We start from the raw sequence: 24,807 nt of genomic DNA, 5'->3' as shown, positions 1-24,807 counted from the left end.
AGTATATATATTTCTTTTATTAGGATGTTATAAGGGTTAAAGGTTGACCAGCGATTTCTCATTTTTCCAACAAAATTTACAAAACCATTCTTAGGGACCACATCACATTTGAAGTGACTTTGAGGGGCAAATATGACACATAGTATTCAAAAGTGACACCATTCTAAAAACTACTCCCCTCAATGTTTTCAAAACCACATTCAGGAAGTTTATTAACCCTTCAGGTGCTTCACGAGAACTAAGGCAATGTGGAAGGAAAAAATAACTTAACTTTTTTCACGAAAAACTTAATTTAGACCCAATTTTTTTTAATTTTACAAGGGTAACAGGAAAAAATGGACCCCAAAATTTGTTGTGCAATTTCTCCTGAGTACACCGATACCCCATATGTGGGAGAAATCCACTGTTTGGCACATGGCAGTGCTCAGAAGGGAGGGAGCACCTTTTTACTTTTTGAATGCAAAATTGGCTGGAATCGACGGTGGACACCATGCCACGTTTGAAGACCACCTGATGTGCCTAAACAGTGGAAACCCCCCACAAGTGACCCCCTTTTTTAAACCACACCCCTCAATGATTTTATCCAGTGGTATAGTGAGTATTTTGAACCCACAGGTACGTCACATAATTTGATAACATTACCCCAACCCTAACTCCCAGTACAACCCTAACCACAACCTTAACATAACTCTAACCACAGCCCTAGCCCCAACCCTAACATTACTCCAACCCTAACACAACCTTAACCCCAGTTCTAACCCCAACCTCAACCTTATCCCCAACCTTAACTGCAAAGAATGGAAAAAAATTTAACATTTATTATTTTTTATCTAGCTAAGGGGGTGACAAAGGGGGTTTTGGTTTACTATTTTTTTATTTTGAGCACTGTGAAAGGGTCTATCACAGCTATCAAAATTAAACAATAGGAAAAATCTCCTATTGATGCCGGGTACCAGCAAGTAGATCTCGGCAGGTGCACTGAGCATGCGCCCACCATTTTCTTCTAGGAAGATGATGTGGAGGGCTAGGGGACAGAGCAGGAGGCCCCAAGGTTGGAAGAAGTACGGGGGGGGCCAGGGGACCCAATTTCTCTCTCCTCTGATATCCTAGATCAGGGTTCTATAACTCCAGTCCTCAAGGCCCACCAACAGATTATGTTTTCAGGGTTTCCTTTGTATTGCACAGGTGAAGCAATTATCACCTGAGCAATACTAAGGAAGTCCTGAAAACATGATCTGTTGGTGGGCCTTGAGGACTGGAGTTGGGGAACCCTGTCCTAGATCATATCAGAGAAGAGAGAAAAGAATTAAAAATCAGTCTTTTTTTGTGATCGACTTTATTCACTGTGATGGGACCATAAAAACTGGCCCTGATCATGTTCTCCAGGGTCTCTGCTACCCCCGGTAGCCAAGACCCAGAGATTTTCCAATGCTGGGGGGCGCTATACCATTATTTCTTTTAACGGCACTGATGAATAAGTACCCTTATCTGTGGACGTTGAAATGTGTATCAGCGGTCATTAAGGGGTTAAAGATGACATTCTTTTGTATTGTAGGCACAAAAATAGTATTATAGCTTGTAAACGCTTTTTTTTTTAGTCTTTCAATTCTTTCCATTCTTCCTGGGAAAATCCTTCCAGTTCTGCGGAATTTCTGGGTTTTCAGTGATGTTCAGATCAGTGGACTGTGAGAGATAATGTAAAACCTTCAGCTTGCTCCTTTTGAGGTAGTCTATTGTGGATTTTGATGTGAGTTTAGTTTTATTATTTGTAGAAGCCATCCTCTTTTCAACTTCAGCTTTTTTACAGATGGTATTATTTTTGCATCAAGAATTTGTTGAAATTTCATTGAATCCATTCTTCCTTCTACGCATGAAATATTCCCCATGCCACAGGCTGCAACCCAACCCCAAAACATGATTGATCAACCCCCATGCTTAATGGTTGGTGAGATGTTCTTTTTCTGAAGTTCTGTACCCTTTTTTCTCCACACATACTTTTGATCATTGTGGCCAAAGAGTTTTATTTTAACGTCATCGGTCCACAGGACTTGTTAACAAAATACACTAGGCTTGCTTAGATGCTCTTTTGCAAACTTCTGACGATGATTATTATGGTGAGGATGCAGGAGAGGTTTTCTTCTGATGACTCTTCCATGAAGGTCTTTTGCAGTAAAGCCTGGGTTCTGATTTGCCTTTCAAGCAATGAAATGAGCAACATTCACTGAAATTGTACTTAGTCTTCCAGACCTTATTTTGACCTCCACTGTAATTAAGGAAGGACAACTTGAAACCGCTTTGCTATCTGCTTATAGCCTTCTCCTGCTTTGTGGGCCTCCACCATTTTCATTTTTAGAGTGCTAGGCAGCATCTTAAGCCCCTGTCACACACAGCGAGATCATTAGCGAGATCGCTGCTGAGTCACAAGTTTTGTGACGCAACCGCGATCTCACCAGCGATATTGCTGTGTGTGACATGTATCAGCAACCGGCCCCCCGCCGGGTATCACTGATCGTGCTCGAATGCCCTGGACCTTTTTTTGATCGTTGGTCTCCAGCTGGCCAGCACTCATCACTGCGTGTGGCAGGCGGGAGACCAGCAATCAGCGAGCTGGACGCTGGTTTCCAATGTAAACGCTTAGAAACTCGCTGTTTACCTTGGTTACCAGCTCCCTGCACCAGCACGCTGGTATATAACATACACAGCGGGTAACTAAGCGATGTGCGCGCTTGTTCCCCGCGTTGTCGCTGTCCTGATCGCTGCTGAGATCTGCCTGTTTGGCAGCTCTCCAGCGATCATGTAGTGACACACCAGCAATCCTGACAAGGTCATATCGTTGTCGGGATCGCTGGTGCATCGCTATGTGTGACGGGGCCCTTAGATGAACCATAGCTGCTGTTTTTTAACACAAGATAGCTTTATAAAGCTGGGAAATTTGCATCACCTGGCCTTTCCTAATGATGATTCTGAACAAACCATAACCCTTTAGAGATCAATTTCATCTTCTGTTCACAATCATAGTAATTTTGACCATGGGTGCCCAAGCTTTTACATGCGACTGCGTGTGTATGTGGGTCGCCCTCATGCCCAGGGCGGCGGGGTACTTTGTACCGGGCCCGCGGATCTCCACGAGTGGGGTTGTTGTCACGGCAGCTATGACCCGGTCCGTGGCCCTGGGCACCCATTGTAAATAGCAGAAATGTTCATTGAATGATTCGTGACGCCACCTGTGGTGTTCGGCAAGAAAGGTGTTAAGCTGATGCTGCAGACAGATCCTCTGGGACAGATGGTGTAGTGCAGCAATGATGTTGTGGCCCTCCACAGGTAGGGCAGTAGTCCCAGGGCAGTGTAGGTGAAGAGTTAGGGGAGAGACGTAGATGGTGTCAGTGTCAGGCACAGAGATGTAGCAGTGCTGAGGGTGTTGGCGCAGGAATAAGCGGAGGACACCAGGGCATGTAGTTCCAAAGCTTTACTCACAGTCTGTTGAGCATACAGGTGCCCGCGTCCGTGCCGTGACTTCCGGGTCAGGAGCTCAGTCAACTTCCAGGCAAGATGAAGTACTCCGTTCCAACACTCCGCCAACATATGTGCCTTTTCTGAACGTCTCCCTTTTGCGTCATTAGTGAAGTACTCTCTGTACTGAGTTACACTGGAGTTCATCCTGTCAGATGTTCCTATGAACTCTACTTGTACGGCAGACAGCTGTAGCCTGCTTCGGGGACTCCTTGCCAAGTCCCTGCTCACTCTCGTTGCTGTTGTGCCCCTAGGTCTTGTGTGGGAATAAAGTGGTGACAACTTCTATTCCTCTGGTGTCTGTCACAGGACCATTAGTATCCATACAACATCGGGGACTGGACCCCGGCCTTGTGCTGTGAACTTGGGAAGGGTTCTGCTCTAACCCTAATCCTCAGTCCTCCTTTTCTCCTTACGGTCCGTTCAAATCTATCTTTCTTATGAAGAGTCAGGCTTTCCATCAATGTCTCTTTCCTGTGCCAGCAGACTCAGGTCACTGAGGTCCGCTGCAGCACTTCCCTCGTCCATCCCTCTCCGGGGATCTTCTCTCTCCTTCTCACCCCATCAGACTGACTGACTAAATCCTAAACTCTTCCCAATCTTTTGGTGCAGACTAAGCTCCACCCACCTCCCAGCACTCTTCGTGTTCCAAGCAGGGAGCCACCAAAGGTGCTTTGCTACACTACTATGTTGTGTGGGATGCAGGTGTTGGTCTGTTACTATGTTGTGAGGAGTGTGGTCTGGTGTCTCCACCTTACCTGAATGGTGGGGCACCACACCTCAGGAGGAGGTGTAGTACCTCTGTGGCGACTGAACCCTCAGGGGCGTCACATACAGTTGTGGCCAAAAGTATTGACACCCCTGCAATTCTGTCAGATAATACTCAGTTTCTTCCTGAAAATGATTACAAAAACAAATTCTTTGGTATTATTATCTTCATTTAATTTGTCTTAAATGAAAAAACACAAAAGAGAATGAAGCAAAAAGCAAAACATTGATCATTTCACACAAAACTCCAAAAATGACCAGACAAAAGTATTGGCACCCTCAGCCTAATACTTGGTTGCACAACCTTTAGCCAAAATAACTGCAACCAACTGCTTCCAGTAACCATCAATGAGTTTCTTACAATGCTCTGCTGGAATTTTAGACCATTCTTCTTTGGCAAACTGCTCCAGGTCCCTGATATTTGAAGGGTGCCTTCTCCAAACTGCCATTTTTAGATCTCTCCACAGGTGTTCTATGGGATTCAGGTCTGGACTCATTGCTGGCCACCTTAGAAGTCTCCAGTGCTTTCTCTCAAACCATTTTCTAGTGCTTTTTGAAGTGTGTTTTGGGTCATTGTCCTGCTGGAAGACCCATGACCTCTGAGGGAGACCCAGCTTTCTCACACTGGGCCCTACATTATGCTGCAAAATTTGTTGGTAGTCTTCTGACTTCATAATGCCATGCACACGGTCAAGCAGTCCAGTGCCAGAGGCAGCAAAGCAACCCCAAAACATCAGGAAACCTCCGCCATGTTTGACTGTAGGGACTGTGTTCTTTTCTTTGAATGCCTCTTTTTTTCTCCTGTATACTCTATATTGATGCCTTTGCCCAAAAAGCTCTACTTTTGTCTCATCTGACCAGAAAACATTCTTCCAAAACGTTTTAGGCTTTTTCAGGTAAGTTTTGGCAAACTCCAGCCTGGCTTTTTTATGTCTCGGGGTAAGAAGTGGGGTCTTCTTGGGTCTCCTACCATACAGTCCCTTTTCATTCAGACGCCGTCGGATAGTACGGGTTGACACTGTTGTACCCTCGGACTGCAGGGCAGCTTGAACTTGTTTGGATGTTAGTCAAGGTTCTTTATCCAACATCCGCACAATCTTGCATTGAAATCTCTTGTCAATTTTTCTTTTCCGTTCACATCTAGGGAGGTTAGCCACAGTGCCATGGGCTTTAAACTTCTTGATGACACTGCTCACGGTAGACACAGGAACATTCAGGTCTTTGGAGATGGACTTGTAGCCTTGAGATTGCTCATGCTTCCTCACAATTTGGTTTCTCAAGTCCTCAGACAGATCTTTGGTCTTCTTTCTTTTCTCCATGCTCAATGTGGTACACACAAGGACACAGGACAGAGGTTGAGTCAACTTTAATCCATGTCAACTGGCTGTAAGTGTGATTTGGTTACTGCCAACACCTGTTAGGTGCCACAGGTAAGTTACAGGTGCTGTTAATTACACAAATTAGAGAAGCATCACATGATTTTTCGAACAGTGCCAAAACTTTTGTCCACCCTCTTTTTTATGTTTGGTGTGGAATTATATCCAATTTGGCTTTAGGACAATTCTTTTTGTGTTTTTTCATTTAAGACAAATTAAATGAAGATAATAATAACAAAGAATTTGTGTTTGCAATCATTTTCAGGAAGAAACTGAGTATTATCTGACAGAATTGCAGGGGTGTCAATACTTTTGGCCACAACTGTATGTACATGCGTGTGTGTGTGTATGTATATATATATATATATATATATATATATATATATCTCATTTCAACCTCCAAAGCAGACACTATCTTCAGTCAGATGCATTATCCGACTTCAAACAGACCATATACTGTCATTGCATAGGGTCCCCTTTTTTCTGTGTCTGGCCCTTATTTATTATCTCAGAGAGAAGGGAGAAAGATCGAGAGATGTGACTTCTCCACCTCTTATGTATGGGTTATTTGGCCATGACTGGCATTAAATGATGTCAGTCTTTTATGCTGGATTGTAGCATCCTTATCTGCACACAAGGTCAATAGGTCAATGCAACTGACTTCTTGTATGTTGAAATGTACTTTCTGTCTGAATGGGTCTTTTTTTTTATACATACAGTATATATACAAGGTCATTTTAATGGCTATGCAGTGGTCATGAACTCAGAATTAAAAGTTTCTTCTAGCTTCAGTTATATACATATTCTACATTTTCTCTATGAAACTGGCCATGCAAGTGCTATTTATTAGGCACCTTGTTTCAGTGTTTTGCTAATTGCATGCTTTAAAGCACCTCCATCATATTGTCCATGTGCAGGGATGTGTCATAAATGAATTAAAAAAATGACTAAAGTGTTGCTTAAGTGTTTTAGACAAAAGCAAGCTAAGCACCCCACACTGATGATGTGACTTTTGCTCTTAATTCTTGCTATTTCCTGTGAAGTACCCCATGTGGGATTCTGGCAACGTCTGTCTCTAGTCAGATAGTCACGCTTTTCTACTTAATACCTCAATAGCTCCTGTGAACCATTTGACCTGTTGTTATTATCAACCATGTTATGTTACTTTCATAGGAATGTGGTTTTATAATAGCACAGTGGAAACAAAATCCAGTAAAACCTATAAATTATCACTGCCATATATGTAAAAAGCATTGTTTTTTCATCAGTATCTTTAGTGACGGTAAATTTGGTATTCAATGAAACAAATCTACCCATCACCGAGTTATTATAGAGGTTGTCATAAAGTTTTTAACTCCATCTTTCTGGAGGTATCAATTACTGGGTGACAACTACTTAAAGGGGTTGTCAGATTTTTATTTTCCTTCTTATTACATACATGTATATATATATTGCATAGTCTGTAGTCTCCTTTATTATGTATACTGCCGTCCCTTATTATACAGTGCCCTTTCTTGTTATGTACAGTACTGTCCCTTACATATTGGATTATATAGAGCCTTGTTTTTTATTAAATACCATTCTGTCTTGTTAGCTGTATAATGCAATGATGGCTGATGGAGCATGGAAAAGCTTGTTTTCTAATGGAGGAGCTGATGGATTGGTTGTCTAGTCACTGGCTCCTCCATCAGCAGTCATTTTATATCTAAAAATAGAGGGGACTATGTAATAAAAGAAGGCGCTGTGAATAACAAAATTAACAAGAATACACTACGTAAAAGACAGCACTGTACATAACAGCAGAGGAAGCTATATAATAAGGGATGGTACCATATATAACTAGAGAGGATGATATGTAATAAAGGATGGTGTTATACATAATAAAAGAGGAAACAATGTAACTAAGGATGGTGTTATACTGAATTAGTGAGTACACTATATACTAAGGGACTGTGTTAGACATAATAAGCAATAATAATGTCTTCCACCTCCCCCTGTTCCTAAGTCCATAATAAGTCCCCTTTCCTCCCATCCTAATCTCCCACACCTCTCATTGTCCTCCTCCCCTCGCATCCCATTATTGTCCTCTCCCCCACCCCATCATTGCTCATTCCACCACCACCATGATTGTCCTCTCCACCACCATCATCATTGCATTCTCCCCCACCATCCCATCATTTTCCTTTCCACCACCACCATCATTGCATTCTCCCCCACCACCCCATCATTGCTCTTTCCACTACCTCCATCATTGCTTTCTCCTCTACCACCCCATCATTGCCCTCTCCATCGCTCCCATCATTGTCCTTTCCACCACCTCCATCATTGCCTTCTTCCCCACCACTCACATCATTGTCTTCTCCCCCACATCCATCATTGCCTTCTCCCCCACCCCATCATTGCCCATTCCTCAAAGTCCATCATTTCCTAGACCCCACATCCCCATCCTTGCCCATTCCACCACTTTCATCATTTCGTAATCCGCCACCATCCCCATCATTGCCTTCTCCATCATCCCATCATTGCCTTCTCCCCATTACCCCATCATTGCCTTCTCCTCCACTTACACAGACTCACACAGCACTATTCACCTCTCTGCATATCCCCCCACAGCGCTACGCATGCACGCACACACACACCACCACTCATCTCTATACACACACACACACAACATACATACATACATTCAACAAAACAAACACATAGCACCTCTTACCTCTCCGCACGTTCTCCCGTCCCGCAGCTGGAGCATCACCGTCGCTGACAGCTTCCTCTCTCTGGCACAGCCGGCCGCTGAATGATTACGTCATCCAGCAGCGCTTCTGTCTGTGTGAGAGGAAGCGCAGGCAGGAAGCAGGACGGATCCCTGCAGCTCCGCACCGCTGCTATTTTCTCTTGTAGGCAGCGGAGCTGTAGGAATCACTCCCTGCCCGCCGCACATGAGGGCAATCTGGCCAGGAGCCCCCCGGAGCCTCGGAGCCGGATGAACAGGCCAGATTGCCCTCATTAGCCACCCTGCAGAGGCCTCCCTCCACCTCTAGGCCCCGCTGCAGCCGCACAGGCTGCACATGCGGTATGTCCGCTCTTGACTTATTGTCTATAAATTTCCTTTTTATAGCGGAGCTTGTCAACACATTTATTGTACTGTGCCTTGACCTCTTTTCATAAATGGAACAAGATATAGCACTGTACACACTGAAATGGAAAGATGAAGCAGCAATCAAAAAACCATTTTGTTTTATTTTATATATTTTTTAACAAAGCAATTATAAAGTTATTATACAGTATTGGGGATTCTTGCACAATGTTAAACCTTCATCTTAAGCAACCTCATTAAAAGGTTACCTCGTATGTCAAGATTTAGATTAGATTTTTCCTCTAATCAACCCTTATTTTTTTTTTTTTAAATCTTTGGATAAATGTTTGTGTGTATTTTTCATGGTAGATCCCTACCATTACAGCCACATTTATATATCAATGAATTCTAGATTTCTATTTTAACTACATATTAATTATTCTGGTAGCACTGAAAGCTGTGTCTTAAAGAGGACATGTTTTTTTTGTGCAAACCTTAATAATCTTTTAATACTCTTAGCTTGAAATACTGGTTGATCGACTTTTTTAATAGGCCAATTAAAATGGAATCCCAAAACCTTCCTATTCCCTTTTGACCTGCACTTCTTGAAATTCCAATATATTCTTATAGGGGCCCTTTTTGTGTGCTGTAGACAGATTCTACACCATAGGTTGGAATTTTTTCATAGGTAAAAGTACTGAAGTCATGCAGTAATCACTTGTTGTAGCATTATTGCACTTATTTCTATTATTTTAAATAGTATTTTAATCGACTTCCATGTATTTTTTCCTGGTGATAGAATTCTTAAGTCTGTAACAAAGGACGTTAGATTAATACATATGTGAGTTTATTTTTGTGATCGTTAGGGCCCCTATACACAATAGACTAAGGAAGGCCAGTCGGTTTGGCTTACAGTCTAATATTTATGGGGTCCCCTGATGTTTTCCCATCATTTGGTAGATGTCAGGAGAGATGAAGAGCCAGCATGTCCAATATTAAACTGCTGGTCCTTTTGTTCTGTAAGACATAAGCCACCGCCAGAGATGACTTGCAGTGGCTCTTTCATAAAGAACAAAAGAGTGCTCAGCAGAGCGAGCTTTCCAGTGTATAGGACAGCCAGATGAGATAGCTACCAGCCGAAATATTGTTCATCTGACAGTTTTCAAAAAGTTTGGGGGGTGGTTTAGAGTATGATCCAAGTGAATTTTATCCTTCTACATGGTCAGGTAATTGCACTGGTAGAAAACATTTGGCGCTCTAACTTTTGTTTAACTTCCCTTTCAGACTGTATAATTCTGTAATTCCCTTTCTTCATTAGTTTATCCAAGGCTAAGGCCTGTTTCACATTTCAGTCATTTGACGTCATTAAAAATCCGCCAGGTTGTGAAAAAGCGGATCCGTTTCCGTTGTGGCACAAGCCGATGCTAACTGATACATTTTTTGACGGATCCGCTTTAGTAGTGAGTGACTGAAATTTAAAGGAAAATGAGTCTGGGAAAAAGGGGAGAGAGAGAGAGAGAATTTTCTGCCGCCAGAGCGGAATTTGGGGTTAAATTTCTGGCAAGGAAATTCTTCCGTGCATGCTCAGTGTCAAAAAGCGGATCCGTTGCCGGATTCCGTCAAAAAACGGTTGGCAACGGATCCGCCGCCCATAGGCAACCGTTCTAACGAATGGCGGATAGCGGCGGATCCGTTGCTGTCTGCTATTTTAGCGCAGAAAAAAAACGTTTCATTGTCCGTCCACTGAAGTCAGCGGACGACAAAATTTTGGCTGATCCGTCAAAAAAAACAGATCCAACGGATGACTATCCGTCAAAATCTGCCGCTGATGCAAGTAAATGGGGAAAAAAAATGGATCCGCCCAAAAAAAATGGTGGATCCGTTTTTTTTTGCAAAACGTCGGATCCATTTTTTTTGCAAAACGGCGGATTTTGACTGATGTCAAACAACTGAAGTGTGAAACAGGCCTTATCTGTACAGCTAGTTTAAATTATCCACCATGTACAGTTACTATTTAAGTTTTTGTTGTTTTGGTGGTGGGCGAGTCGAAAAACTTTGTTTATTATTATATAATTGGATAATGATGCCTGTTTTGTATAATTGCCTAAACTATGATCTGGCTTATTTACTGAATTCTAGCATTTTATATTTATTTTTAAAAGGCTTTTGTATTCCAAGAGTCTGCTCTAATATTAACTATTTTCATAGACAATGGAATAAGTACTAAATAAACATTAATGTGAGGAGAAAAAAAAAGCGAATCTAAACTATGAAGTTGAATTCTTTTGGTAACAATTCTATTAATTGTTTTCTAGTTATATCTGCTTTGGGAAAGGTTGGAGAGGTTGGGAAATTCCCACACACGTTACCAAGATTTTTACTGAATTCCTGACCACTATGTCTTCCAAAGTATTCAACCACATGTGCAGAGTAGGCGTGCCACTACAGAAGTATCATCCATTATTATATGTGACCCTACAGCTTTTAGATCTTGTTAGCCTTTAATTACTGTGAATTAAATGCTATAAATACAGTCCGAGCTGTTCTGTAACTTTAAAGAGAACCTGTCATCTGATTCATGCTGCCTAAACTACGGGCAGCATGAATCAGAGCCTGGCTGCAGAAATACAGCCAGATATGCATTTCTCTGAAACGCTATGGTGTTTCAGAAGACACATAGCATGGAGATCTGGCTAGGTACCATGGCCAGTGATGAGATTACTCATATGCAGTCAATGTCGGGTTTCTTCCCCCACCACTCCAGGTCTCTCTCAGTCAGTTAATTATGCAGACATTATCACTGTCCCCAATGGAGTTCACAATCTAAATTCCCTATCAGTATGTCTTTGGAGTGTAGGAAGAAAATGGAGTACCTGTAGGAACCCATGCAAACATGGGGAGAACATACAAACTGCAAGGCTCCAGTGCTAATCACTGAGCCACCGTGCTGCCCTTAAGTCAGTTAGAGCAGTGCAGGAAGAAGCTGGTTGGGGACATGCCAGATTAGTCATGTATTTGCCTATCGTCCCCAGCTGCATCTTTAAACAATATTTTCTGTTAAACTCTGGTGCCTTTCAGAGCAAAACTATGGCTGGCCACAATCGTGCAGCCAGGCTCAAATTAACGCTGCCTGTGGTTTAGGCAGCATGAACGACTGACAGGCACCTTTTAAATAAACATCCTGCCAAAAGTTTCCTTAATTTGCTAGCTGAGGTGTCCTCAACCTTCACCTGAGAGATCCTTTGTAGAATCTTAATCCAGAAATGTTTGGGTAAACCCTTATCCAAATTCAACAATTTTGAATCCACCTAACTCTGTTCTGTGACTAAACTATTGCCAGTATTTTATGACGACGGAGGAATTAGTGCAGCAATTGCAACATTTTAAAGCCTACATGCCATGTCAGTGGTCACAGCTCCAGGGATTTACAAGCAATACAGGCATGCTCAAGCACACAAAACACTATTCTTTGTTAAGCATAACTGTCAACCAATGACAATCAAGGCATTAATGGATTCAGATAGGCAGGTATGTCAGGGTTAAATTTGAGCCTTGACCTAACATTACTTGTTTAGTTGTTAGTTTTAGTGAGGGTTCTCTCCTGAAATTTGACTAAGTGGTGTATATACATACAGCTCTGTCAAAAATAAAGAGAGCACTTTCAAATGTTCAGTTTGTCTGATATTTCTCTTTATAGGTATATTTTTGAGTAAAATGTAAATTGTTCTTTTAGTCTACAAACTTCTGACAACTTGTCTCTGAATTTCCAAGCAATAAATTTTGTATTTTTTTTCTGAAAAGGAGAAATGTTCAAAATTAAAGAAAACAGTTCTTTCAGACCTCAAATAATGCTAAGAAAACAAGTTCAGAATCATTTAGAAACAATAATACTAATGTTTTAACTCAGGAAGAGTTCTGAAGTCAATATTTTGTGGAATAACCATGATTTTTAATCACAACTGTCATGCGTCTTGGCAGGCTTGCCACCAGTCTTTCACACTGCTTCAGGTGCAAAAATGTAAGCAGTTCTTTGTTTGATGGCTTGTGACTATCCATCATCCTCTTGATTACATTCCAGAGGTTTTCAATGGGGTTCAGGTCTGGAGAATGGGCTGCCCATGACAGGGATTTGATGTGGTGGTCTCTTAATTTTTTCTAGAGCTGTATATATATACTTAGAGTGCAAATAGCCTCTAAAGAAAGGGAGAGGACAGGGACTCTAATGTCTCCTATTAGAAGTAGCAATCCTAAAAGTCAACATAGACCCTTTAAAGGGGAGAATTTTTAGTCTCTGTTTGTCAACTCAGTATACTCTTTACCTCGTAGATCCCATGTCCTTAATATGGCATGCTTTCATGTTAGCAATGCTTTCATGAATTGTGGCGATTTTTGTTAACAAATTAAGACGAACAAACTATAAAGTATAGGGGCAGCAGTTTTGCTAGTGTAGAAGGCGCCAAAATTATTAAGAGGCGCCACTTAATGAATTTGCCACCTCTGTTAGTGGTTTGCAACCTTGCACCACTCCACAGATGATACCAAAGTCCATGAATGTAGCAGCATTTCTGGCCTGCAAAAAGCCAGCATACTTGATTAATTTGATGGGCAGGGGTGACCACATCCTGGCTTCTACCCAGTCACAGTATTTTTGGGCAACTCCCCACTGTGCCAACATTTTGTGACTTTTCAAAGCTTTGACAACAGTTTTCTGCCATAAATGATTGAATGATGAATTTACCCCATAGTGTTAAAACTGTATTGATGCCAAGAGAAATTTTATGATTCAGTAGCTCTACCTTTTTAAAGGGATTTTGCCATCATCAAACTGTTTATTGCTTGTTTTTATAGCGCCATCATATTCTGCAGCGCTTTACAGACACCATCATCACTATCCACATTGGGACTCACAATCTAAATTCCCTATCAGTATGTCTTTGGAGTGTGGGAATAAACCGGAGTACCACGGAGAGAACATATAAACAAACCTGCTTGATTGACGATTTAGGTCAGCGGTCTTGATAGCACCGCTAGCTCAGACTGTGAGCTCTCCAATTCTACAAGCAGAGAAAGCTTTGCTTTTGCAGCATTTTAGGAGTGCAGTTATATTGAAGCTTTAGAATAGCAATTATAGGCTCTATTGGACACAGCTTGTAAGCGCTGCACTCGTTTACTTGGAAACCAACTACTGCTGATAAACTGCTGCAGTAGCAAGTAGCCTAGCGCTATAAAAAATTACAAAAAAAAATCCCTGTGTTCCTGAGATCAAAGAGATCTTGGTTTTACAAGCACTTTGCAATTTTAACTATTTTTTATTATGAGAGCAGATTTAACGTGCACATAATACATTGTATAGAGCATTCATTCCTGCTGTTCTTAAATACAAGGATGGGTAATGGATATTGATTTCTAATTATTTGGCATTTCTAGAATATTTTTCCCTACATGAAAAGTTACTTTAACTTATACAATTGTGCTGCGCATTTTAAGTAACACATAAATATCTATATTCTGGACAAAATGATGTTGCAGTAGAAACAATGAACATCTGCAGTGGATAAAGCCGGACCAGATGGTAATTGAGCTGAAATGTAATTTTGCTTTTCAGACATAATGACAGTCTTGCATCATTTTGTTATTAAAATGATTGCTTGGTGCTCAGTGTTTTTCGGACATTTTACATCAGAAGAGCTAGATTTACAAGCACACTGCATATTCTTTCTTCTGTCTTTGTTCATAAGTATTTATTTCCATCCTTTGTCTTGCAGGCCAAGCACTGCTGGTTATACGTGATGGTGTTTGAATTGTCATGGCGCCTTGAAAAGCTTGTAAACAAATTCTCTAATACATCACAAAATTATAAAATCTTAGAAGACCTGTCCCTAATTTTTCGAGAAATCAGGAACTGTGTCAATCTCAAAGAGCAAAAGGTAATTCTTTTAGTTCATGTTTCCTAAAAATGTGCATGTCAGCATTGGTTAATGTTTGCTTCTTAAAGAAGCCCTCCTCCCATCAAAGTTTTTATCCTCTTAATATATTGCAATCATCATATTATATAGCACTGTGTACTTACAATTGCTCATTTTGCCTTTCTATCCAGTTAATTCTTCTCTTTTCTCTGCTCTGTAGAAACAGGAGATCTCTTGTCTTTGCATTAGTCATCGCCCTCTTCATCTCCTGACTCAGCTGTTTCCTCTTCCCCTGCCAGGGACTTTTGCAGTGACTCATGACTCATGCAGAGAAAATTAACCTCCTGTTTCTACATAGAGCTTAGAAGGATTCAGCTAGTCCATTTTAAATCACGTCGCGTAATAGACCTAATGAAAAAGAGAACAATTAAGTGGGAAGAAAGGCAAAAAAGAGCAATTGTAAGTACACAGTGCTATATAATATGATGACTGCAATATATTAGGAGGACAACATTTTGATAGGAGTGCTTCTTTAATTAATACGTTCAGAATTTAAAATAACTGCTACCATTTATTTTAGTATTAATAGTATTGTACCCAGCAGTAGATTATTTGCTTTATTGGGCCAATTAGTATATAGTAGACTAGTAGTCAGTTCAATGAGTCTTGACTCTTTTCTGTTTGGTGTTGTATTTTCTCTGTGTATTTATATGTAATATTATAATTGCTTTCTATTAAAAATGTGGCACAAAGTAGAACCAGTATCATTGTTTGTTGTCTCATTTACTGCTTCATGGCCATAGTGAGGGCTCTTTGATGATATAACTTGTCATTATAAGCACTTGCATGGGCCAAGGCAAATAGTATGGACGCCATATGATTTTTCCGCATCCCACATTGTTTGCATATTGTCAGAGGCAGATGTGCTTCCAAAAATCAATGATTTTGGGGCTGTCCTAAGTAATCCAATCAGTAGGTAATTGTGTCATTTCCTCATTTGTTGGTTGATCGGTGGTATATTTCACACTTGCCAATGATTGGGAATGGGTAATACTTATGTGGCCTTTGCGTAAAGGGAATCTGTCACTCCACTTTCCGCTATAAGCTGGGGCCACTGCCATCAAGGGCTTATCTATAGCATTCTGTGATGCTGTAGATAAGCCCCCCCCCCCCCCCCCCCCGATGTAACCTGAAAGAGAAGAAAAACAAGTAAGATTATACTCCCCGGGGGGCGGGGGCGGGTGCTGCGGTCCGGTACTGCGCCTATCTTCCAGAGATGACATCCTCCTTCTTACTTCTGCCATGGCATCGGCACAGGTGTACTTTCTCTGCCCTGTGGAGGGCAGAGTAAAGTACTGCAGTGCACAGGTGTCGGGAGAGGTCAGAGAGGTCCGGCGCCTGCACACTGCAGTACTTTACTCTGCCCTCAACAGGGCAGAGAAAGTACGCCTGCGCAGGAGCCGTGGCAGAAGAAAGAAGGAGGACGTCATCTCTAGAAGATGGGAGGTGCCGGACGGGACCATGACACCCATCGGACCGGACCAGACGCCAGGGTGAGTATAATATAACTTATTTTTCTTCTCTTTCAGGTTACATCTGGGTCTTATCTACAGCATTACAGAATGCTGTAGATACGCCCCTGATGGTGGTGGACACAGCTTATAGGCCAAAAATGGGGTGACAGATTCCCTTTAAGTTGACCTTAGTTCATAGATGTCTATATAGCAATTTTGTTGTGAGTAACACCCTACTACTGACAAAGTCATATTAAAGTGATGTCTTGTATGGGAACCACTTGAAACCTGTTAGGTATCTTTTTGTCACTTATTCAGGTATGGCACTATTCCATGTAAGCGACGTACTTTAATTTTTAAGAATAAAGGATATTAATATAATTCTTCTTCCTGCCATGAACAATGGGTAACATGGTGCATTGCTGCATTTCCTTTGTGCCTTCAAGTCAAGTGGAGACAGTAAGGACAAGTTTAACATTAATTTACCAGAAATTAATCTAAAACACTGCAGTAATAGGCGTCCTTTGAAAATATGAAAGAAGCTAAAGGGCCCCCCACAGAGTAGAGAATGTAGCTGCAGGCCAAGACATAATTACTGGAATAAGCAGCACATTCTTCCATGTGTGTGCAGATAGGTGAAAGAACTTAGCCCAGTAGCAAAAACACAGCCTATTGTGACTTCATACGTATTCTGTGAATATTGTATTTAAATATGGTGAAAACTCTACCGGAGCTGAAAAAATCTTCATATAGGATTAGAAAACCTTGATGTGTCACAAAAAATGACCTATTGTGAAATTTAAATTGTTATGCTAAATGTATTTTTTGCAGGTTTTTTTTATAATGTATTCTCTTTTCATATCACTATTTCGCCAAAAAAACATGCCATTTTCACTTGCCGCTAGGCCCAGTATTAGACTCCTGATATCTTTTTTTTTTTTTTTTCATATGGACATAGCAGAAAGAGACTGGCCTTGTTTATATAGAAATATATTCCATTATCTGCTATTATAATACTGTCTATGGCGATAATGAAACAGCTGAAAAGCCATCTATACAGAACAGAAGCATTTGTCTAATATTAGGTTTACAGTGTAAAATTCAGAAGATTTTATTTATTTAATTTGTCTAATATAGTGATTAGGTAAAATTAAAAACCATATTAAATGGGGTTTATATACAGTGTGTGTATATATATATATATATATATATATATATATATGTGTGTGTGTTTGATATAAAATGCTAATTTAATCAAGTAGGAAATTTCCTTATTTCATAGTCCCTTTTACAAAACCCTAAGTTTAGCCGATTACTTTATGTATATTCTCTTAATGTGAAGGCAAATGTTAATGTATTTCTTTTTCTTTTTATAGGAGTTTGCAGAGTACTATTTAGAAAATGTTTCAGAAGGGGAAATTGAACCCAGAGACTTTTTTACCTCTGTGACCAGGACATTTGATGTTTTCAAAGACATAAACAATACAAATTATAACACTACATGTGAGACCCCAACAACTGATCCCGAGATCGGTGAGGATTTCTTCTATAAGGCGTTAGGTGCTCCACAGCTTGCATTCACTCAAAGGCTGATACATGCTGTTTTCTGTTTTTAAAGGGACTTTTGTTACGAATGGAAACACACAATATGCATCAAGCCATTTACGAAATAACTCTAGAATTGGTGAGTACCTTAAGTATGTCATGTCTAAGGGTCCCGTTACACTAAACGACGCACCAGCGATCCCGACAACGATACGACCTGGTCAGTATCGCTGGTGCGTCGCTACATGATCGCTAGTGAGCTCTCAAACAGGCAGACTCACCAGCAATCAGGACCAGCGAGGACGCTGGTATCCAAGGTAAATAGCGGGAAACTAAGCAAGCATGTGGCTTAGTTACCCACTGTGTACCCTGGATACCAGCGTGCTCGCGCTGGGAGCTGGTATCCATGGTAAACAGCGGGTAACTAAGCGTGTGCGGTGCTTAGTTACCCACTGTTTACCTTGGATACCAGCTTCTGCTTACATCGCTGTGAGCTCACTGATCATTGGTCTCCCACTGCCACACACAGCGATGCGTGCTGGCCAGCGGGAGACCAATGATCAAAAAATGGCCCAGAACATTCCAGCGATACCCGGTGGGCCACACACAGCGAGATTGCTGGCGAGATCGCTGGTGCGTCACAAAATCGGTGACGCATCAGCGATCTCACTAGCGATCTCGCTGTATGTGAAGTACCCCTAAGACACAATAGTGTTTTTCACTGTCTTAACTGCTTTTCTCATACTTCATTATGCTTAACAAATACAAATGATTACTGAACTATTGATGCTGGGCTAATACTCTCTGTTAGAACTTTTTGATTCTTAATAGTGATGAGCGATTATACTCATTGCTCGGGTTTTTCCGAGCTTGCTCGGGTGTCCTCCGAGTATTTTGGCGTGCTTGGAGATTTAGTTTTCGTCGCCTCAGCTGCATGATTTGTGACTTGTAGACAAGCTGAATACATGTGGAGATTCCCTAACAAACAGGCATTCCTCACATGTATTCAGCTTGTCCAGTAGCCACAAATCATGCAGCTGCATTGACAGAAACTAAATCTCCGAGCACGCCAAAATACTCGGAGGCCACCCAAGCATGCTCGTGGAAACCCGAGCAGCGAGTATACTCACTCATCACTAATCCTTTATTATTATGACAAACTTGCCACACCTTTTATTATAAAGCTGGCGGTAACCAACACAGTGGAGGACATGGCTTACCTCTACATCTGTCGCAGACCAAGCCATAGCTCTCCCCCATAGAGGTCAGTCGGTCATTTTTAAATAAGTCATCTATGTCCAATTGACTCCTGTAAAGCAAGTCTGAGCTGTTGCCAAGCTATAGATCAGGGAAAATGTGTTCCCATAATTATGTATCGAAAAAAACTTTTGATTCATAATACGTTATAAAAAAATGTTTATTACCAGAAATACATTTTGTCCAACCATAGTGACCTAGTGGAGCATAGCTCCTCTCTTATCATTTATCTAACCTGTGTTGGTGTGTTAGGTTCTGGTATGTTTTATTCTACCAGGAACCTCTTACATTGGTTGCAGGGGCGGACCTACCTTGAACGGGGGCCCCGTGGGAGAGGGGGCCCCTCCAGCACCGCACGGCTAATTCATGGCTCCCAAGCGTGTGGCTGGGCAGTATGTTTTGTGCACACAGGACCTGTGAGAGGGGAGGAGTCAGGGGTCACATGATCAGGTGCCTCCGTGTCTATGTGGCTGGGCTATGTGTTTTGTGCGCACAGGACCTGTGAGAGGGGAGGAGTCAGGGGTCACATGATCAGGGGCCTCGGGCTCCGTGTCTGTCTGCACTCTGCTGCAGGACTCTGCTACGCTGGTTGTCATGCTGCTGGATGAGGTAAAGTTTCTGTGTGGGGTCAGGAGGTTTTACAGTGTGGATGTAGCAGAGCTGTGTGTGTACGAGGTGTATGGAGCAGAGCCGTGTGTGTACGAGGTGTACGGATCGGAGCCACGTGTGTACGAGTAGTACGGAGCGGAGTCGTGTGTGTACTTGGTGTACAGAGCGGAGCCGCCTGTGCATGGGGTATGCAGAGCCGTGTGTATGCGAAGTGGAGCCATATGTGCACTGGATGTACGGAGCGGAGCCAAGTGTGTACGAGGCATACAAAGTGGGCTTTTCCCACCGACACAGGAGTACACGGCGGAGCCCCGAGGAGCACTTTAAAACTCGCATGTGACGTTCCACCGGAAGTGATGTGCTGGAAGCTGACCGGAAATTAGGTAATTTCATGAGGCGATTGTGACAGAACCAGGAATGCTTCAGGAGGATCGCCTTGGAATCAGGGATGCCGGCCATGTGTGCGGATCATGATATGTCCTGCATCGGGAGGCTCAGGTGGGCATTACTATGGGAGCCGGGCTGCTATAGTAACTTTATAGAATCTTTCTTTCTTTCTTTCTCTCTCTCTGTTTCTTTCTTTCTCTGTGCTTTCTTTCTCTCTGTTTCTTTTTCAGTCTCTGTTCTGTCTTTCCCTCTCTTTTTCTTTCTCTCTCTCTGTTCTTTCCCCTCTCTTTCTTTCTTTCTTTCTTTCTTTCTCTTTCTTTCTCTTTCTTTCCTCTTTCTTTCTCTGTTCTCTCTCTCTCTCTCTGTTATTTCTCTCTCTCTCTCTGTTCTTTCTTTCCCATCTTTCTTTCTCTCTGTTCTTTCTTTCAGTTTTCTCTTTCTTTCTCTCTCTCTATTCTTTCTTTCCCCTCTTTCTTTTGCTCTCCCTCTGTTCTTTTTTCTTTCCCCTCTTTCTCTCTGTTCTTTCTTTCCCCTCTTTCTTTCTCTCTCTCTATTCTTTCTTTCTCTCTCTGTTCATTCTATTTTTCTTTCCCCTCTTTATTTCTCTGTTCTTTCTTTCCCCTTTTTTTCTCTTTCTGTTCTTTCCCCTCTTTCTCTGTTTTTTTTTCTCTGTTCTTTTTTCTTTCCCCTCTTTCTTTCTCTCTGTTCTTTTTTTTCTGTCCCTGCTTTCTTTCTCTGTGTTCTTTCTTTCTTTCTTTCTCTCTTTCTCTGATCTTTATTTCCCCTCTTTATTCTCTCTCTCACTCTCTCTTTCTTTTTTTCTATTTTCTTTTTTCTCTCTCTCGGTTTTCTTTCTGTTCCTTAGTACCAGTCAGTGTGCCCACAGTACCAGCCACTGTGCCCATAATGCCAGCCACTATGCCCCCAGTACCAGTCAGTGTGATCAGCAGTGCTAAATGGGTGTGGTTGGGCGTGGACATGGGTGTTACTAGTCATGAAATGGGTGTGGTCAGGGGTGTGGCCTAAAATTTGCGGCTACGCGCACTGCAGCCTTTGTCCCTCTTTCCCTTCAAAAGTTGGGATGTATGGCTAATTATTTACCTATTCAAATTTACCATGTGGAGCGCCGCAGGGCCGAGGTGCAAGGAGGAGAGCAGTGCTGCGGGAGGTGGTGGGAGCGGGTCCTGAGAGTGCGAGCGCTGGTGCAGAGGAGCCAGCCCTGAGGTGAGATTAGCATCAGTGCTGTGCTGCGCTGCCACTGTGGGGGAGGAGAGGAGGAGACAGACTGATTGTCACTCACTGTGCGTTTGGTGCCGGCCGGATGGTGGCTGCAGCCTCAGCGTCAGTGTGTGTCTGTGAAGTCACTGTGTGCCGTGCCCCATAACTAAATGCTGCAGCTCAGGAATGTGCGGACAGTGGATGGATCCTCTTGGTCTGGCCTGCCCTGCCTGCTCCAGGTAAGAGTACCAGAGCTGAGCAGGACTGAGGGACTGGGACCGAGGCAGGCAAGATTTTGGGGGGCTCCAGGGGGAGAAATGAAGCATGGCAGGCATGATTTTTTGGGGATCCGTTCTGGGGGAGAACTGAAGCATTGCCTGGCTGCTCATGAATAGGGAGCCCCTGGCCTGGGGAGAAGGAAAGCATGGCCTGGCTACTCATGAATGGGGGGCCCCTGGCCTGGAGAGAAGCATGGCTTGGCTGCTCATGAATGTGGGGGCCCCTGGCCTGGGGAGAACTTGAAGCATGACCTGGCTGCTCATGAATGGGGGGGCCCTGGCTGCTCATGAATGGGGGGCCCTCTGGGGAGAAGCATGGCTGCTCATGAATGGCGGCCCCTGGGGGAGATGCTTGGCTGCTCATGAATGGGGCGGCTCATGGGGGGAGAAGCATGAATTGGGCGGCCCACATAGGGGGAGAAGCAGCATAAACTGGGGGGGGCACATGGGGAGAAGCAGCATAAACTGGGGAAGCACTATGCCAAAAGTAGACTGCATATGGGGGAGAGCATTATGAAACAAAGGGAAATGGGGGTGCCTATATATATTACCTGTAGGCTGTCTTGGGCTATATATGTTATTTATAGGCTATGCTGGGCTGTATATATTACCTGGAGGCTGTTTGGGCTGTATATAATACCTGAAGGCTATGCTGGACTGTATCTATTACCTTAAAGCTATGCTGGACTGTATATATTACCTGGAGTGGAGGCTATGTTGGGCTGTATATATCACTTGGAGGCTGTGGTGGGCTGTATATATTACCTGAAGACTGTGCTGGGCTGTATATATTAACTGGAGGCTGTGCTGGGCTGTATATATTAACTGGAGGCTGTGCTGGGCTGTATATTTTACCTGGAGGCTATGCTGGGCTGTATATATTACCTGGAGTCTGTGCTGGGCTGTATATACAGTCATATGTTAAAGTTTGGGCACCCCTATTAATGTTAACCTTTTTTCTTTATAACAATTTTGGTTTTTGCAACAGCTATTTCAGTTTCATATATCTAATAACTGATGGACTCAGTTATATTTCTGGATTCAAATGAGGTTTATTGTACTAACTGAAAATGTGCAATCTGCATTTAAACAAAATTTGACCGGTGCAAAAGTATGGGCACCCTTATCATGTTCTTGATTTGAACACTCCTAACTACTTTTTACTGACTTCCTGAAGAACTAAATTGGCTTTGTAACCTCATTGAGCTTTGAACTTCATAGCCAGGTGTATCAAATCACGAGAAAAGGTGTTTAAGGTGGCCACTTGCAAGTAGTTCTCCTATTTGATTCTCCTATGAAGAGTGGCATCATGGGCTCCTCAAAACAACTCTCAAATGATCTGAAAACAAAGATTATTCAACATAGCTTTTCAGGGGAAGGATACAAAAAGTTGTCTCAGAGATTGGCAAATAATAAATACAGCCCAGCAGCACCCTACAGATATTATATCCAGCCCTGCATAGCCTCAATATTAGATAACAACAAATAACAAATAACTTTGTTGACCTATGAAGGGAAGGGGGGACCCCGAAAAATTTCTTGCACAGGGGCCCACTACAGTCTTTGTCCGCCCCTGATTGGTTGATAATATTGTTAGCATTGGATGCCAGTCACAATGACTTCGGCAGACATATATTAACTAAATCTTTACTGTTTTAGTGCTGTCCTTTGTTTACTAAGATCAAAATCTTAAGAAATTCTGGAAATGTTTATTGGCATTTTTATAACTGTTAGCATTGTATTATTTTAAAAGGTAAATTCCCCGATGCAATATAACCAGGAGGGATATTGTAGACGTTACACTGTATTGTCTGTTGTACAATATCTATGAAGCTATTCATTCCAGAGGCATGCAATGCAAAAAAAAAATGACCGCTTCTTATAGGTCCTTTGCCAAACTAAATCTCTAGCACAGCTGTGACAATTGTTATTGTTTCCTTTAAAGGGAATATCTCCTAAGACACCTACTGGTGAAATCAAGCTTTTATGTTTTGTGTATTTTTGATGTTTTTCTTTTTTTTTTTTTTTTTTTTGTGTTATTATCTTTAGAAAACTAAATAAATGAAAAAAATGTTACAAATCTCAAAGATATAAATGTATTGTCCTAGCTCGTTAGTACAGAGCAAACCAATGGTGGTGCATGCGACCTGCGTACCCTATCTTTAGCATTGGGTATTGGGCGGCACCCCTTTACATCTCCTCCCTCTTTTCTGTCTATCGGCCTAACCGACCGCAGCGCTCTGCAAATGACTTTCGACTAACCTCTGCCCTAATCTGTACCTCCCACTCCCGACTCCAAGACTTCTCCCGTGCTGCGCCAATTCTCTGGAATGCTCTACCCCAAGATATTAGGACCATCCACAATTTGCATAGTTTTAGGCGCTCGCTCAAAACACATTTGTTCAGAGAGGCCTATCACAATCAGTAATCAAAGTCATGTTATGTTTGTGTGTGTGCAGCCCATTCACTATCTCCATCTAACCCCCACCCCCTGAAGATGACTGGACCATCATTGTAAATACATCATTGTAAATACAAACCTGTGCTTTGTATCTCCCCCACCTCATTGTAGATTGTAAGCTCCCACGAGCAGGGTCGTCTTATTTCGCTTTAATTATTGTATTGTTAAAGTTGTTACTTATGACTGTTGTGTTTGAAACTGTTCAACTGTAAAGCGCTGCGGAATATGTTGGCGCTATATAAATAAAGATTATTATTATTATTATTATTGGGTATGCAGGCCGTGCGCAGGTATGCTTTTGCTGGCGCAGGTCGTTTGGAGAGGTCGTTTGGAGCACGATACGTTTTGAGCAGGTCGGCGCATCGTCAAAAGGACGCATGCGCCGGCAAAAGCATACCTGGGCATGGCCTGCGTACCCAATGCTAAAGATGGGGTACACAGGTCGCATGCAGCGTCATGCGCCCATAGGCGGAGATGACCGGAGGAGGCGCAGCAGGGGGCGGAGCTTCCTGGCGAGCATGCGCTGGGCCTCAAAAAGCTAGTGTGAAACTAGCCTTAGCTGTATAGGTCAACTTACCAAGAAGAAGGGGCTGAGTAGTGTACCCTGGCACACTCCAATTCACACTTAATGAAATCTTTATTAAAGAGAAGCTGTCAGCTGATTTTTGCTATGTAATCTGAGGACAGCATGAGATAGGGGTTAAAGCTCAGATTTCAATGATGTGTCACTTATCGGTCTGTGTGCTGTTTACTTACAATAAAAGTTTTATCACCTGGTGATTATCATTGTCTGGACTACAGCTCATGCTTGCTAGTCTGACTCCATCCCCCTCTGATAAGCAACTCACTACGAATAGACAATGTAGATACAGAGCCTGATGTAGGGGCTTCAGCTGTGGTGT

General features: G+C 42.4%; 1 protein-coding gene across 3 annotated transcripts in view; it reads left to right on the top strand.

Moving 5' to 3' along the window:
* KITLG (KIT ligand) overlaps positions 1-24,807 on the top strand; it is a 130,508-nt gene that overhangs the window by 84,005 nt on the left and 21,696 nt on the right. For all 3 annotated transcript variants that reach the window (XM_073557008.1, XM_073557009.1, XM_073557007.1), the window contains 3 exons: positions 14,496-14,657; positions 17,527-17,683; positions 17,769-17,834. In XM_073557008.1, the coding sequence (XP_073413109.1) occupies positions 14,496-14,657; positions 17,527-17,683; positions 17,769-17,834 (385 nt within the window). The remainder of the gene's footprint in view (positions 1-14,495; positions 14,658-17,526; positions 17,684-17,768; positions 17,835-24,807) is intronic.

The sequence above is a fragment of the Dendrobates tinctorius genome, unplaced genomic scaffold, assembly GCF_039654945.1.
Source record: "Dendrobates tinctorius isolate UK_male_01 unplaced genomic scaffold, ASM3965494v1 ptg000241l, whole genome shotgun sequence".
NCBI lineage: Eukaryota > Metazoa > Chordata > Amphibia > Anura > Dendrobatidae > Dendrobates > Dendrobates tinctorius.
The sequence above is the reverse complement of the archived record's forward strand: the minus strand, read 5'-3'. Positions and strand labels throughout refer to the sequence as shown.